Below are 16,457 nucleotides of genomic sequence, written 5' to 3'. Positions count from 1 at the left end.
ACGTTTACAGAAATTTAAATAACTTGATTGCCAATAGATTAAACTGGAAAGCCTCACGATATTGTTCATGGTAGCCTAAACCAGCCTTAAGTGGATGGGGAGGATGGTTATGATGAATTAAAAAATGATTGTTGACTTAAGCAACTGCCGTGCTAACAATAAATTCTGCAAGAGTAGGAATCGACGCTTGTTTTAGCTTTCGTCCCCTAGATAATATCGTCGGTTATGTTCTTTTAAGTAAATTATGTATTCGGAAAAATTCGCTAACGCATGCGTTCAGGATAGCGTCTTAATTCGACATGCGAGCCAAGAGGTGAACAATATCATTACGCACGAGTGTGCTACGCGCGCTGAAAGGTCCAATTATAAATATTACATTTCCTTTTTAGAGGGAGCACTACTACTTATTGGCGAAAGAACCCACCTAGAAACACCATGAACAGAGAAGCGTAACCAAAAGTAAGGACACTAACCTATAAACATATCACCTACAAATGCTAGAGCCACAGAGGATCGCTGCCATCAGCTAAAGTGAATAGTGTTCCCCATTGAAAATGGTTGCATAGCTGTACGAACATATAAAAGAATATTTTTAAAAATTCTATAGTGCTGTTCATAATGCTTGTCTAATTTTAGCTTCGTTATTCAAAATATTTTCATGATTTGCAACGTGTTATAATGGCTGATGTTTTTCTAGCCTTATTGCATCCTGTCTACTGGGAACATCCACTAATTGCACTTTACAAATTACTACAGTTAACAAATGGGCACTCTTGGCTTCGAATTTTGGCTGCTTTGTTAATTAAAGCGCGAGAGACCAATGCGAGCATTATTTAGCGTTCCAAAGCACGTGGACACAATTACTCCCATCCGCTAGTAGATACAAATCTAGAATTTCCATTGTTGTCAATCAAACTGGTATAGTCAGCGTTTCGTTGCCACTGCACACTACGCACATCGCTGATTTACTGGGCTACTTGTCATGTAGAGGGGGAAGGAGAGAAACGAGAGCTTTCCGCAACTGTGTTTCCGCATACAAACGCTAACAATTATCACAATTTCAGGATACAAGTAATCACAAATTTCTGTTATTTTGTGTGGATAATGACGAGCGTGATGAGTTGCAGTGCTCTTTCTCAAGTGGTGGGAAAGAAGGGATGGCTATCCAGGTTCAAAATATTATACTTTAAAGGAAGTAAATCAGGGTATCCCGTCTAGATGGTATTGAAGAATAGAAAAGTTTATAAATTCTGTGAACATTCAGCCATATTTCAATGGTGAGAGTCGAATTATAGCGAGCTTTGCTGTCACAAACATCCCTGCTCGAGACGGGATTTGAACCTACATCCTGTCGTGTGGAGAGTAGGCCCACTATGCATATTAGACCATCTCTCCATATATATCAAACAAAAATACATAGTTTATTTTGTTTGTATAACTTACAAACAAAATACACGCTGTTCACCTAAAAATGTAAGAATAAATTCAATAAGCGATTATGTTCTAAATTTCATGGAGAGCATTGTATTCAGTTTAGCATATCTGGGGATGATAAAGGTGGAAACAACGAATAACAGTTTTTCAGTGACGAATTCCATCGCAAATTGAATTGAATTGAATTGAAATGCAGTCCTATAGGAATGAGAATTAAAAAATAAAACTTTAGACGGTACAGTTCTTCTTTATGAGATTGGTAGTTTTCAAGAATTCGAAGGCCCCTTTCCGGCATAGCTACTAATGCAACATCAACGATTCTTTTCGGTGGGACTTCCTCCAAAATCAAATGTGGAATATATTTCATATATATTTCACATACTGCATATCAATTAGATGTCGGACTTGTTGGCATATCCACTAACAGGTCCTGATGGTTTGTAAAAGCTTGCTCTGGATGAGCTTCTATAACCCCTTTAGTTTATAAGGTTTTGTGTTTTAATTAAAAAAAAAGTAAAAGAGAATATCTACACAATACACCTGTAGAGGTGGCAGCTGTTTTTAACTCAGTCGTTTCAGTGTTCATGTTTTGATATGCAATGGTTTTGGTTTTAAATGCTCTTCATTTAATATAACAAATAAGTGCACTATTTAATATGCACGTGCTTAATTAAACGCTGTGCCCTACTTTATGCTATTTGTTTAAGAGAAAGACGTTTTAACATTTCTTTCGAATTCTTTTAAATGACTTTAGTGAAAATAAGTATGTGCGAGCTAAAATTCTTAAAAGTGTAATTTTAAATAAAATGTCCTTAGAGAAAGGTGTCAAAATTAATCTTTAAAAACTGTGCGGTAATGTTTTCCTCAAGTACGGAAGACATATTAAGTAGCAGCATGGCAAAGTACGAAAAAAAAAACTTTTTAATGTTTTGATTATTATGTATAATACTAGGTGAACGTCCAATGCCTTTAGGTTTCTGTATAGCTAATGGTTATCAGTTCGTTATAGCATAATTACATCATTCAATATCAACTTTGGTTGACGATATTAAAATGGAAACACGGAGCTACAGATAAGTAGATCACGAAAACTAACCGAAAGCGTTTGCAGGAAGGTGAAGAAGGGTTGTGTTCTTCCTATTAGGCATCACTCGGAAGAAGGTCATTCTTGGGCTTCCAATTAAGAAATTCGGGGTGTGCACAGCTGTAGAAATTTGTGACTGAACATTACGTATCGAACTCCACAGCTTTAGTTGCTGTGAAAGAGGTGATGTGTAAAAGCCTAACATCATCTCAGACGATGCTGTTCAACTGACGCAGAGCAAATGGCGTCAGGATCGAGCACTGCAAAGGTGTTATAGGAAGGATAAATTCTCTAAAGACACTGTTCCAATCACATAAACATTTACGTATGATGGCTGTTAGGAGGAATGGTGTTTATTTGAGCATCTTGTCTCGTCTCTTACTCGTGGTGTTGCGGCATTACAGAAAAACAAGAATCAACATTTACATTTTGGACAAATAAGTGTTGACGAGGCTACGCGCTGTAGCTTAGTAAACGAAATGGAAACGAAAAATATGCGCCAACATGATAATACACCAATTTATAGGCATGGTGTGCCGGCGACATTTTTGAGGAAACGGGAGTGCAAAGAGTAGACTCGTCACAACCGATTTCCGAACTTACCTGTGGGGAGGTAGAACGGCCATTTACGATGAGACTACGACATCCCATATAAAGATCCATAATCACATATATTACTGTTCATTTTCGACTTTATATTGTCTACTCAGAATGTCATCTGCAATTGGTGCGAAAGGGGATTGACATTGCGTTTTGTCACCACTAAAGTATCTTGTAATTCTTGAAATAAGCATTTCTAAATAGAAATAATTTTATATTATCTGTTGATAGCGATTATGGTATCTTATCTGAAGCTAGTACCACAAATGTATATATCTAGCATTGTCTCTTAAACCGTAGAAGTCGATCTTACTTTCCATATCATATCTTACCAATAAATAATAGTACTCAAATTTGTCTTAGCTAGGAAAATTCCGATACTTCTTTTGAAAGTTCTTCAATGACATACCCAGAACAGTAAGTCCGAATGTTCTTTTGTTAACCGTCGCTGTATGTGTTCAATAAAACTTTCCTTATAAAATATTTGTATTAAAGATAGTCATTTTATGGTGGACACGACAATTTCCCAGAATATATCAAGATCCAAAAATATCGGTTCCAAAAAAACTACAATTTTTTTTCCAGATCTATGACTAGAAAAAAGGCTTATTTCTCTCATCTTCGATTTGCTGTTATAAGAACTATAAAGTAACGGGGCGATGCACACCTGGAAAAGAAATTCATATTCCACCTAAGAACAGTGATAAACATTGATACCCTCGGAAAAATTCGGACCAACAGGCTTTTGGAGAGCAAGTAGTTAATCACTCGGCCAAAATAGGCCAGTATATTAAATGTACAGTGGTGAACTAGCCAACTTGACTTTCGTAAAGACATTGAAAATTAGATATATAAGATAATAAAAATTGCAGTACATCATTAAAATTATTAAATTTAATACTGTGACCATATAGATAACGTTGGAGATAGCTATTCATTACTTAAGTTCTGATTTAACATCGTACCATCAACATCACAAATTAACTGCTGATTTGGAGTGAAAGACTGAGCTATGCACAAAGTTCCACTGACACCGTAATAATTGTCTTTTTGAACATTTTTTTCACTTTACATTTTATCATATGTTTTTCTAGATCACCGAAACTATCTCAATAAAATCGATAGAGATCAATATATCCAGTGTCTCAACTATTCGTTAAAAACCTAGTTTGATCTTTACTATCCTATTTCGCCGAAGCGCAAACTTTTTCTTCCTGATTTTCCCACCAACGATTTTCTTCGCATTTTGCCAAGAATTCTTGCATGAAGTATTTTTTAGAATGCTCACTAGGAAGCGAGCAAAGCAGACCTACTGAGATCACATGCAGTTAACAGATGAACTTAGTAATGCTTCGGTCATAATACTAGATGATACCTTATACCTGCAAATTGTGGATTTAAGGTGAGTATTATGCGTTCTAGCATCCCTTCTATAGTCAGGTTTCTCTGTTACGTCGTCTTAGCTCAACCGTAAGGAAGTCAAGATATTTGCCGTGAGGTTAAAAGACCTGTATTCGGATTCAGTCTAGGACACAATAAGTTTATATAATAACTAAGGACATGCCTTATTAACTCCCCCACCACCAAGGTATTGTTTTCTACCTCTCGCTTTAATACAAATAGTTACGATTAGCATCTTTTGTTACATGATATAACCAGGAATATCATTTTATGAATTATATTCCGAGTTATTTCCTTTAATAATTTTTCAAATTTAATTACTCAGATGGCGAGAATTCCTTATCATTCTTTTACAGCTTTCAAGATCGTGGATTTATTTTTGGTACTCGATGCTTTTTTATAGTTTTTTATATAAACATTTTTATATAAAAAACTATATGTTTTTTTTATAAAGATTTGTCCCATTGAAAAATTAGTCCCATTGAAAAAAATCCAAAAAAGTTATATGTTTTTTATATAAACATTTGTCCCATTGATAATATTGTCCCATTGATAATATTGTCCCATTGATAATATTTTTACCAAAAACTTCCGGTAATATCTGTTCAGCTACGTTTGTACGCAGTATAAAGAAATATTTATTAAAGTGTTATATAAGAGGTTATGTTGTTGTAAGGCAACATAACTAAGAGGTTACATAAATAAAGAAAAATATCTAAGAGGTTACGTTGCTTTAAGGCAACAATAACCCCGTTATCATACGTTTTTCGTATGCGATATGGAGGGATCACATATCCCAAAGGGTAGGAACACAAAGTTCGTATCCTGATACGGACCTTGTTTCATATCCCGATATGAAACAGTCCCATATTTCTAGGGCAGGGTTCCTGGATTATTTGCCTTTAGCACTCCCACGGTATTAACACGAATGTACTACAGACTAACAGCCTTTCTTGGATCGGGTTCACATATCCCATTTTCTCGTGAGTGTTAGGCTCAACCTGTTACATATTACAAAATCATTTAATGTTCTGATCGTACAGTCTATCGATCTGCAAATGTATTACAGCTGTTAATGAGTATATTCTGTTTGGTATGTGTTGTGAGATGAAAAATCCGAGTTTCCGAGGAATCCATCGGTCCCCCCGTACGAGATCGGATAACCAAAAGTAAAGCTCTAATAAAGATTCTTCGCATCCTGGACGGGATTTAAAATCAGTTGTTTTCAATCAAACGAGTTAAAGGGTCTCTTCCTTAATATGGAGTGGAAACTTTGCCTTTTTTTTATTTTTCTTTTATTTTTTATATTAATCCCATACACAAAAGGTCAAAAGACCTATAAGCACACCAGTGCCGTGTTTGGGATGATAGGTTAACTTACAATGCTTCATCAATAAGATTATAATATATGAAAAATAAGAATAGTGTCTCAGACTTAGATCATTTTGTAGGCCGCCGCTTTCCCTATTCTATCCTATCTTGCTTACATCTATGAGCTGCACTCTTTTAATTTTTATTTTTTAATTTTAAACAAGGCACTTCAGTTTATTATGTAAATCACAAGAGTATGCAGAGCAAATCGCACAAAAGATGCTCTGAACGAAGCGTAGTCATTGGCTGTTTATTGATCAATACTAAATACACTTGAACACAGTATGATGCTTCAGTAGACTTGCCAATCATCGCAAAATCAAAGAAAATGATTAATATGCTTTCATCGTTATATGAGGTATCATTATTATAAAAGATAAAGAGTTATTTCAAATGAAATAAATCAGATATTTTGATGAAAAATAGTCCTTTTTTTTTCTTCGCAACGTCTTTAAACTGTGAGCCATGCATCACATAAAAGCGAAATGAATGGAGCAGCACAGATTTAAGCTTTGACATGTGCCAGGTGCTGGAAAGAAGGAATGACACGTGTCCCGTTACTGCTGATGCCTTCAGTGTAGTAAAGGACCACGCCCTTAGATTTCGCAATATGGATCGTAGATCTATATGAGCCCGTATTACGCTTCTCACACCATTTTCTTCTACACTTTGAAGTGACGATGATTGAGTCGCCAATCTAAATAATAATAAAGTTTGAGAATTCTAAATGCAGACCACACTTCATGGAAGTTTATTGCAGATTGGTCTTTCGCATATGTTTTCAAGATATCACTTCCTTCTCCTGGTATTTTTTAAAATTAAAATCTGCATCTGGCATGTCTTTTTTTAAAACAAAAATTCAAAACATTTAATAAGGGTTTTGCTTTCTAATTATTTTAATGCGATTCACGTGTGAATGGATTAAGAGATCATTTAGCACCTCTTTGAACTAACGAAACTAAGTTCTGTTTGAAAATATCAAGAAGTATCTCGTGGTTATATCAAGAAAAAAGAACTAGGGAGATTCGACATGCAATCAAAAAACATTGTGTGTGTCACATAGAATAACGTTTCCTCGAGTGAATATTTGAGCAGCACCTGACACAACACTGTTTACATAATCATCGCAACTAAGAATGACCAATCCTTCATTTCTGTCGTCCATTTTGTGGAATGTGATATTTTTAATGAACAGCAGAGTATGTCACGACTGTGCTATTTGGGTTCATGTGAAGCGCCTTTTGGTTGTTGCTATTATTTGTTCTTATGCATGCATCTCTTCTTCTTAGAAATGACATTTACGTGATGCTTTAGTTCCTGGTCTAAAATCTCCGCTTCCCCAGTCTGCATGTTGTTACCAGCATATATGGCGTGATACCTGCTGTATAAAAAAGAAAATAGAGAAAAAACACAAGGTATTACGGTATTCCTAGTTTCCGTGTTCTGAATTGTGTTCTAAAAATGAAACTAGGATGGATACGGGTAAGAGCAAGGAATGGCTTAATAGCTTAAAATCAAGAAAATATGGTAGCATTACTTTTTCAACAAGAATTATAAGAAAACAAAATCCCTTCTCAAAGGCAAACAAACGCTTTCTGACAAAACATAATTTGGAAAGATAACACGACGATTTCCTTGAAAATCAGTTCTGTTAGTTCGATCCGAAATAAGAGACAATTCTATTTCTAGAATATATTTCTAATGTATTAAAATATGAAAAAAAAAAAAAAAAACAAGGAAAAAGGGTAGCTCATATCTCGGCAAGGATATATTTGAAGGAATAGGATAAAAAGGAATCTGAATATATCGCGCAATTCACAAATAAAAACATCTACGAGTTCAAGAACAAGTTTTTAATGTCGCATAATAAAAGGAGCTCTTAACTTTTTTTTATTTCTCTGAAAGTGTTAGTCGCTTAAGGATCAATTAACATACCTGAAAATATTTCAAGTAGAGAAAATTATGGTTATATTTGCTTTAATAGAACTATACTTGAAGACAACAAAGATATACAATTCTGCAGTATCAGTAAACCTGTGTTCATCAATGTCATCAGTGCTTAAATGTTTTCTGTTGAGTCAGTAAACCGTAAATTACTTTTTGAATAACTTGGGTAACTCTCTAACGCTACAGGAGAGAGAAAGAGAGATGGAAGGAGGGTGAAAACATTTCAATAATGGGATATGTAGTTAATGATGATTGATGAATCTGAAAATCCTCACTGTACTTTCGCGACGTTATATGAATCACCATTCAATTTCTTCGGGTCAGTGTTATTGAAAATATGACTAAACAGTGGTGTAGCTAGAGCTTTTGCCGCCAGGGACAGTCCCTGAGTTTGCCCCCGCTCTCAATACACACCAAAAATACTACTACAACTCAAAATGACGTATAGGGAAATAAATTAAAACACAATATTTATTTTCGAAGTAAAACTTTAATTCCAACATTCTAAGATGTTATTTTTCTTGCTTTTCTGTTAGCAAAATCGTCGATGACATTGGCGAAGTCTATTTCATAGTAGTGTAGGTAATTCTTAATCAATTTTTATTTAGAAAAACTCCTCTCACAACTAGCAACACTTACAGCAATTGTGAGGAAAATTCGCAGTAATATTACAATATTCGGAAATGAGTTCTCGAGACTGTACTTTAGAATTAACTGAAAAAGTTCAAAAAGGTTCAAAGTGCCCCCGGGCGGACCACCCCCTCCGCTCCTCCCTAGCTACGCGTCTGTAAATGAATATGGAATTTTTAATTTTTAACTAGATTTATCAGATGATTTCGGACAAAATTTTTGAGGGTAATTTTGACCATCTAAAACAGATTGGAATTTCTTACCAAAATAATCATTTCAGAAATGAACGAATTTTTCATCAAATATGGCCTGTTTCACCGATGAATGATCTTGTATTAAAGAAGCATAATATGACAGAGTGATTCTATTGGAAAAAATAACTAACCAGAACCAAACATCTTCCGAAAAGTTTGAAATAGGTTGTATGTAGTTCAATGATTACTTTCCGTGCACTAAAGTGATTATTTTGTTAACGATAATTATGAAAACCCTCGCTTGGATATGCACCACAACGTGGAGCCTACGAGCAGAATTTGATGAATTCTTTTGCGACAGTACGAGATCTCATCATAAGGAAACTTTTAACATCGTAGAGGTGCAACGTTTAGTTGAAAAAACTCGAGTTTCAAATATTCCTGCTGTTTTGGACACGACTGATATTTATAAGCTGTTTTCAAAAACATATTATAAATATCAGTCGATAAACTCTGTAAATAAAACTGACCAATGAACAGACTCGACTGACATACATAATACTCCTGCCTTAGTATAAGCTTAACTAACTGATCATTCATTCATTCAGTGATGCACAAGGCCAGATAGTGTTACGTTATATGGTTTCTTGAATTCCTCACGAACACTGTTAGTCTGATCCCGGATTGTTTGTCATTCAGACAATTTATTACAAATGTTCGATTTACTCAGCAGTGTCCAAGCAAAGTATCCTTAGGCATTTCCATATCTATGCCAATATGGCAGTCTTACGGGAATGCCTAAAATTCGTATATAATATACTTTTGCAGTTACTTATTAATTGGTTTCCACCTTATCGAGGCGAAATAAAGCTGTATTTGGATGTGCAGAATTCTTTTTTTGGGGGTGGAATAAAGTGGTTCAGGGAGAGGAGATCAATCCTTCAAAATGATATTGGAATACAAATCTTCCACATGGACTTGCTTGTTACGCTGGATAAACGGGTCGCAGAAGCAGGTTAGGTTAAAAAGGATTCATCCAGAAAATACGTGCAGTCTTTCTTCACATTCTACTATGCCCTAAATGGCAATTAAATTTCATAAATCAATAGTTTTAGAATTATTTGATTGAGTATCTAACCAACTAGCTCTCAAAAGTCAATTGTGTTGAACGATATTATTGCATAAGATAACTCAAAGCAATGATGTATGCTTTTGGATTTGAGGAAACAGCGGATCATTATAGTAGTGGCCAAATAAAAAGCGAAAATATGGGAAGTCAAGTAACGTAGAAAAGTTCCTGAATGAAATGTAAAGCGAGAAATACTAGTTTTTAACATAATCAGAAAATTCAAACAGCGTACTTCAGCCAAAAGAAAACTACGAGAATGAACACGGAGATATTAAATTTGAATAAACAAACGGAAGTAAATTCAAATTTATTCGCAAAAATAACTTAAAATAATACAAGTAACCACGTTTAATTCAAATATTAGAGACAAGTAGAAATAGCAATCCAAGATAAGAATGGAATAAAGCACGCACGCACGCACACACACACACACACACACACACACACACACACACACACACACACACACACACACACCCACCCACAGTGACAACTGAGTTGACAGTGAATAAGAACTATAAGGATGGATAAAATAGTGTGTAAAGTTGATCAATGGATTGAGAGCGAATGACATTTAAAAGACATAAACTGGTATGTGTGATAGCTGAAAGCGAATAAAATTTCATTGACATTGAGATAAAGGAAACTGAATTAATTATGAACAACATGGACAAAGACACGTTAAGGTTTAGATAAGGATTAGATGTCATAAATAGCACTTTTGAAGGAGAGAAAGGGATGAGATATCCTAAAACAGTGCCAATTACAATACTTTCCCGTATGCTTAGAAGAGAGAAGAATTGCTTAATAAGAATTTTGATTCATAAAAAGGACACTGGAGAATCATTTCGAACGTTCAGCATACCACGCATGCGTGGCTAGTAGAACGATGTAATGATTTCTACTTTCGCATCAGTTGTAAGCCAGACTTTAAGGAAAACACGTGTACTCTTTTCTTTTTCTGGTGTTCCTATTGCGCAAAATAAGACTTCAAAATTGAGAAAGAAGAAACTCAGGTCCATTATCGTGCATGTTCATGACACTGCGAGACCTATGTGATTCACACAAGGAATATCTGATCTTAGAAAAGTATAGAAGACAAACTCGTCTTCATTCCCATACACTTTTAACATTAACATTCAAGATTTTGATCTGTTCCAAAAGTCGAAATAACTATTTAAATCATGGACCAGGCTTCACTATCGCTGAGGAACTTCTGCTGAAGCAACCCGATTTACTATACACATAAGATGGACAAGAAAAGTGATGTCATAAACCCGAACGTTGAGCAACCGCCGTAAGAAAGAATGGAAACTACGTTGAAAGTCTCCCAATGAGATTTCTTAAAATTAATGTTTAATTTACAAGAGGAGCACGGTGTGCAGAAGAGATGATTCTGTTATATAACTAACATCAAGTAGGCTTACTATCATTAATATACACTTTATTAATTAAAATGTTGACCCTAAGCGACCCAGAAAACATTTCTCAACGAAGACCGACTTTACACGGTAACTCAGTTAATTAATAAAATACATTTTCTCTCTCTCTCTTTCTGTATGCCATTATCTGCAAATAATTCTATAAATCCATATAAACAAAGGATGTAATTTGAATATTTCAATGTCATCACGAATAGTTTTCAGTAGGTAGCATATTGTTGCCATGCTATTATCCAACCCCTATCCAGATAGGGGTTGGATAACCTGTGTTTCCTGATCTACAGACCAAAATCGTAGTCATTTAAAAGCAACTTGGTTTCTTATACAACATAGGCTCACATCTGCTGATGAAAATCATCTATCACCTGAGAAAAAATAATTTAAACAGAATAGATCAAGACACTACCAATCAAAAATAACAAAATTAGTATAAATATAGGAGAATAAATCAAAGGATCTTTGACATGTTTATTTATTTTATTATTTTTTTTATTTTTGACATGTTTATTTCGAGATGTTTTGGTATTATAAACATTTCCTTAAAGATGAATTCTTGGCTATTTTTAGATATAACCTTGATCCTTCTGTGGAGACATTTGCCTCATTATTCCAACTACCTGCACGTGAGTGACAACGTCCCACTTACTAAATGCCTGAAATGGATGGATGCTTGAATTTATATATATATATATATATATATATATATATATATATATATATATATATATATATATATATATATATATATATGTATATCATCATCATCATGCATATCAAGGATTTAGGCCTAGCATGGCCTGTTCCGGCCTTAGAAGTCATCGTTGAATACCTATTATTTAAATAGAACATATATATATATATATATATGTATATCATCATCATCATCATGCATATCAAGGATTTAGGCCTAGCATGGCCTGTTCCGGCCTTAGAAGTCATCGTTGAATCGTTAAAGAGGATGTCCTGGTTTTCTTTTTCCTAATGGCTTGTACTTTAAGACTTGTTTTGGTAACCTTTCTGTTTTTATTCTTTGAACGTGTTATATCCATTTATGTTTATATTTTTTAATTTTTGCTATTACTGGTTCTTGGTTTAATTCTTTCATAATTTCTTAATAATTTCTTTGGTGATCAAATAGGGTATACTTTGCAGTTTTCCTCATAAACTTCATTTCTGCTGTTGTTAATCTTTGTTTGTCTTTTTGATTTATTGTCCAGATTTCGCTTCCATACATTAAGACCGGTAGGGCTAATGTATTGTGTACTTATAGTCTGGTTTGTTTTTGAACTAGGTTTGGTTTAAATATAGAGTTAATTACACCTGCTATTTTTAGATATTTTGCAATTTTTAGGTTTATATCTTTTTCATTTTCATATGTGATCATACATCCTAGGTAGTTAAATGAATTCACCTGTTCTAAGATCTTGTTATCTATTACTATTTTGGTTCTTGCTGGATCTTGTCCTTTAAAGGCCATAGTTTTTGATTTTTCTGTTGATTTTTAGATCACATATATCTCATATATTATATTATCTCATATATATATATATATATATATATATATATATATGAGAAGTTGAAAGAATAACTCAAAAAAAAAACAGTAGACTCAAGTAACATTTACTTGTTACACAAGTAACAAGTAAAAATAATGGTATACTGTACCTAGATACAGTACCTATTATTTAAAAAATGGGCTTAAAAACCTAGAATAAGTATTTAGTTTAGAAACAGAATATCCAGAAAGAAATAGAACCTAATTATGAAATCAAGGTACAGAAAAGAATCAGAGCAGTGTAGATTGCATCTAAAACCCAAACCGTTTCTCCTGGTTTAAAATGAAAACTCCTTCACAGAAGAAACGAAATTATTGGGGAGAGACACACAAGTGGTAAGACGAGTACTCCTTCCGATAACTAGTTACAGATGTAGAAACTGTAGCCTTATGTAGCCTTATTGCTTAGGCTGAAATTCCAAACAATATCAATCCGGTCTGATCATCACTATTTGCTTCTAAAGGCGGCACTCCTGCTGCAAATGTTATACGGCTCTCGGTCTCAAAACTCTAAAATACTGATGTAAAGTTCGCCAAGTGGATAGCGTCTCCGCTTTCGAACTAACAAACTGTGGAGTTCGAATATCCCTATGGAATGGCTTCTTAAGACAGTTTCTAGGTGGATAAAAAATGTTTTTGTGAAGCAGATTGGCTGTGAGACCTCCCCACTCTCTGCTGGGAGGTGAAGTGGCTTAAAGAGGATTAACAATGATCTATTAATAGCATGTTTTGTCTCTGGAACTGCGTTCGAAATTATCTAATCCTTACCCCTCTCACATATTAAATTAAAAGAAAGTAAAAACAAATCATTCTCAATTGCATTATACATTTCAATATGTATTCATATTTTTATAATTCATAATTAACAATAACTCTTTCGTGGTATGTGACAGACCGCCCACGTTCCCAAAATATCATCATCTCGTGATGTGGACACTTCGGAAATAAATTCATATTATTCATATGAAGTTTTGTGCTTAACAAAATTGAATACGATCACTTGATCCTGATCAAGTGACACTGTTCATTTAGCTGTCCTGGTTAGCTTATTGAATAGTGCATCCATACAGACTGCTGGGTTGGAATCCACCATAGGCATGATTTATCTGTTTACATGGTAGATTTTCTTCGTCCGGTGTGAGACTGCCCTGTTTATCGGAGGCATGGATTTCCATGTGTGTTCTCTAGAAAAGAGCTGTTTCTGTAATAAGCAACAGCCTACTGTTTGGATAAATGCACTATTCAATAAGCTAACCAAGCTGGGTAAATGAATGGGATCATTTGATCAGGCACATCATTACCTTTACATCCTCTTCTAGGTAGAATTCACATAGTAAATTAGTACGTATACTCATGGGCGTCCGAAGAAAATTTTTCAGGGGAGGGCAAAACTTGAAGACAAATAATTAAATCAATAAATTTTTATTTACTTATGTAATTTTTTTTCACAAGTAGATCCGGTTGGAGGCAAGTGGCCCGTTCCCCCCCCCCCACCCTCTGCGGACGCCCATGTGTATACTGCTTCGTTTGACGCAAGACTTCATTTTATAGCGATCATTCGTCTCTTTCGTTTAAGTCATATTACAACAACAAGACGCCATAGTGTTACTGAGTAAACTTTTCGCTGTTGTGTTTTTAATGCAAGTGTTAAAATGACAAAGCTCAATACAGTGACGTGCAAGGAGAGCTTTGAATAACACCCTTACTTGCATTAATACCCATCCATGATCAGTCGGGATTCGAATCGACACATACCTGCCGCTGGATTAGAAACTGATATGTACGAGGGCGGTTTGAAAAGTTCTCGGCCTAACAATGAAAAAACGAATTTATAATAATTTCAAAATTATTTTTATTTTTCAACATAATCTACCTTTCAGAAACCATTCCACAGAGCTGACTGGTTTCTGAAAATGTGAGATATGCCGGGTGTTTAATCAGCGGAAAAATAATAAACATTGCTCGTCTCTGAGGCGTAACTGTGGTCCTAAAACAGACTGTCAGGAACGAGATCGCCGTCGTCTGAGAGGGCTTGTACGGACAAACAGAACTTTATATATACAGCAATTGACCGAGGTATTCAATGAAGGCTGTTCCCAATCCATAACTCGCTGAAATATGCGCAGGCAATTGAAGAGGATCGGTATTAGCAGTCGCATGCCTATACGGAAACCACTAATTTTTGTGTGTCACGGTACGCCTTGTTCTGTACCGACGATAAGCAAAGAGTTAGCTGGAGCTCCATGAAGCAGCCAACCCAGGTAGCCTCGTAAACACAACTCAATGTTTTGAAGGTGGCATCATGGTGTGAGATAAATTTTGTTGGTACACAACTGGTCCCCTGATATTGCTGAAAGGTCAGGTGTACTTCAAGGAATATCTGATTAATTTTGACGATGAAGTCTACCTGAAATGTTAACTTTTTATCCAGCAGGTGAACTACTGTTTCATGGACGACAATGTTACTGTGCATTGCGCAAGAACTGTTCAGCATTGGTTCAACAGGCATCAGCGACTTCTGCCATCTTTTCTAGCTACCATAAAGCCAGAATCTAAACCCCTATTAAGAATGTGTAGGACAGGTTAGAAAAACAGGTTCGGGAGCAAAGTCCTCTTCCTTCAAATCTGAGCTAGTTAAAGGTGTATCTGTGAACGAGTGGTATGTTGTAGATGCAATCCAGCACCTTGTGGAATCTATTCCAAACCGCATATGTGCTTGAATTCGGGCTCAAGGAGGTCCAACACGATATTAAATAAAAGTTTCTAATTCAGTGGCCGATATCTGCGCATCCTTTGCAGTAAATGCTCAGTGACTTTAACCAACTGAGCTATTAAGGAAGTTTTCTATGATGAAGGATTGAGATGTTCTTTAATAATGTTCCATAATATTATGCAAATAGCGCTGATCATTTTTACTAGCTGCTGGTTTATATATTCTATAGTATATTAAATTTTGAAATATGTAGAGGGGGAATTTCAATTCAGTCTTTGCCGCATTCCGTACTTCGCAATGTCTGCAGGGCAAGTGCAATTTTTACTAGCAGCTGAATTAAAATGACTCCAATTTTGAAAATTTAATTAAAAAGCACCAGTTTACTTACATAAATTAAAATAGCACTTACCGAAAAAGAAATTAATTTAAAAGGGGACAAAATTAGTTTTTGTTCTAGATGTCAGAAACCAGGCCATGAACATGCTTTATAGAGAATAGGTTCCCCTTGATTTCGTGCCCCGCCTCCATCGCACAGTTTATACCATTACAATTCATATCACGGTCTGTATCTCTACAAGGATATTTTTGTACTGATTTAATGATTGCGTTTGCCACATTTAGCATATGAGACAATATGTAATGGACGCTACCACGAATCATTCAATTTATTTCGTCGCGCTGGTCAAAGAAATATTGACCGCTCAACACTTTTCAGTTAAAATTAACAATGTCGTGCAAATAAAAAAATTATCCCAACCAAAACAATGAAATAAATAGCCTCCTTACATTGAAAACAGTGAATCTCACTGCGGGCTGCATAACTTTATTGATGAGACCACACGGAAAGTTAATGTAAAGCCAAGACTGGATGTTAATTCCACAGCAGTATAATTGACATTGATTATACTTCGATTGTGAATATGAAAAAGTCCTTATTTTCATAGAAATTGTAGTAGC

General features: G+C 35.1%; 1 protein-coding gene across 1 annotated transcript in view; it reads right to left on the bottom strand.

The window, feature by feature from the left end:
• The window catches only part of LOC150100473 (uncharacterized), a 230,207-nt gene that overhangs the window by 144,991 nt on the left and 68,759 nt on the right, over positions 1-16,457 (bottom strand). Inside the window, exon 2 of the mRNA XM_090402661.1 lies at positions 14,543-14,596. Coding sequence (XP_090258787.1) covers positions 14,543-14,596 — 54 coding nt within the window. The remainder of the gene's footprint in view (positions 1-14,542; positions 14,597-16,457) is intronic.

Source organism: Typopeltis vanoorti, chromosome 13 (genome assembly GCF_054136105.1).
Source record: "Typopeltis vanoorti isolate ZY-2024b chromosome 13, IOZ_Tvanoo_1.0, whole genome shotgun sequence".
NCBI classification, from domain to species: domain Eukaryota; kingdom Metazoa; phylum Arthropoda; class Arachnida; order Uropygi; family Thelyphonidae; genus Typopeltis; species Typopeltis vanoorti.
The sequence above is the reverse complement of the archived record's forward strand: the minus strand, read 5'-3'. Positions and strand labels throughout refer to the sequence as shown.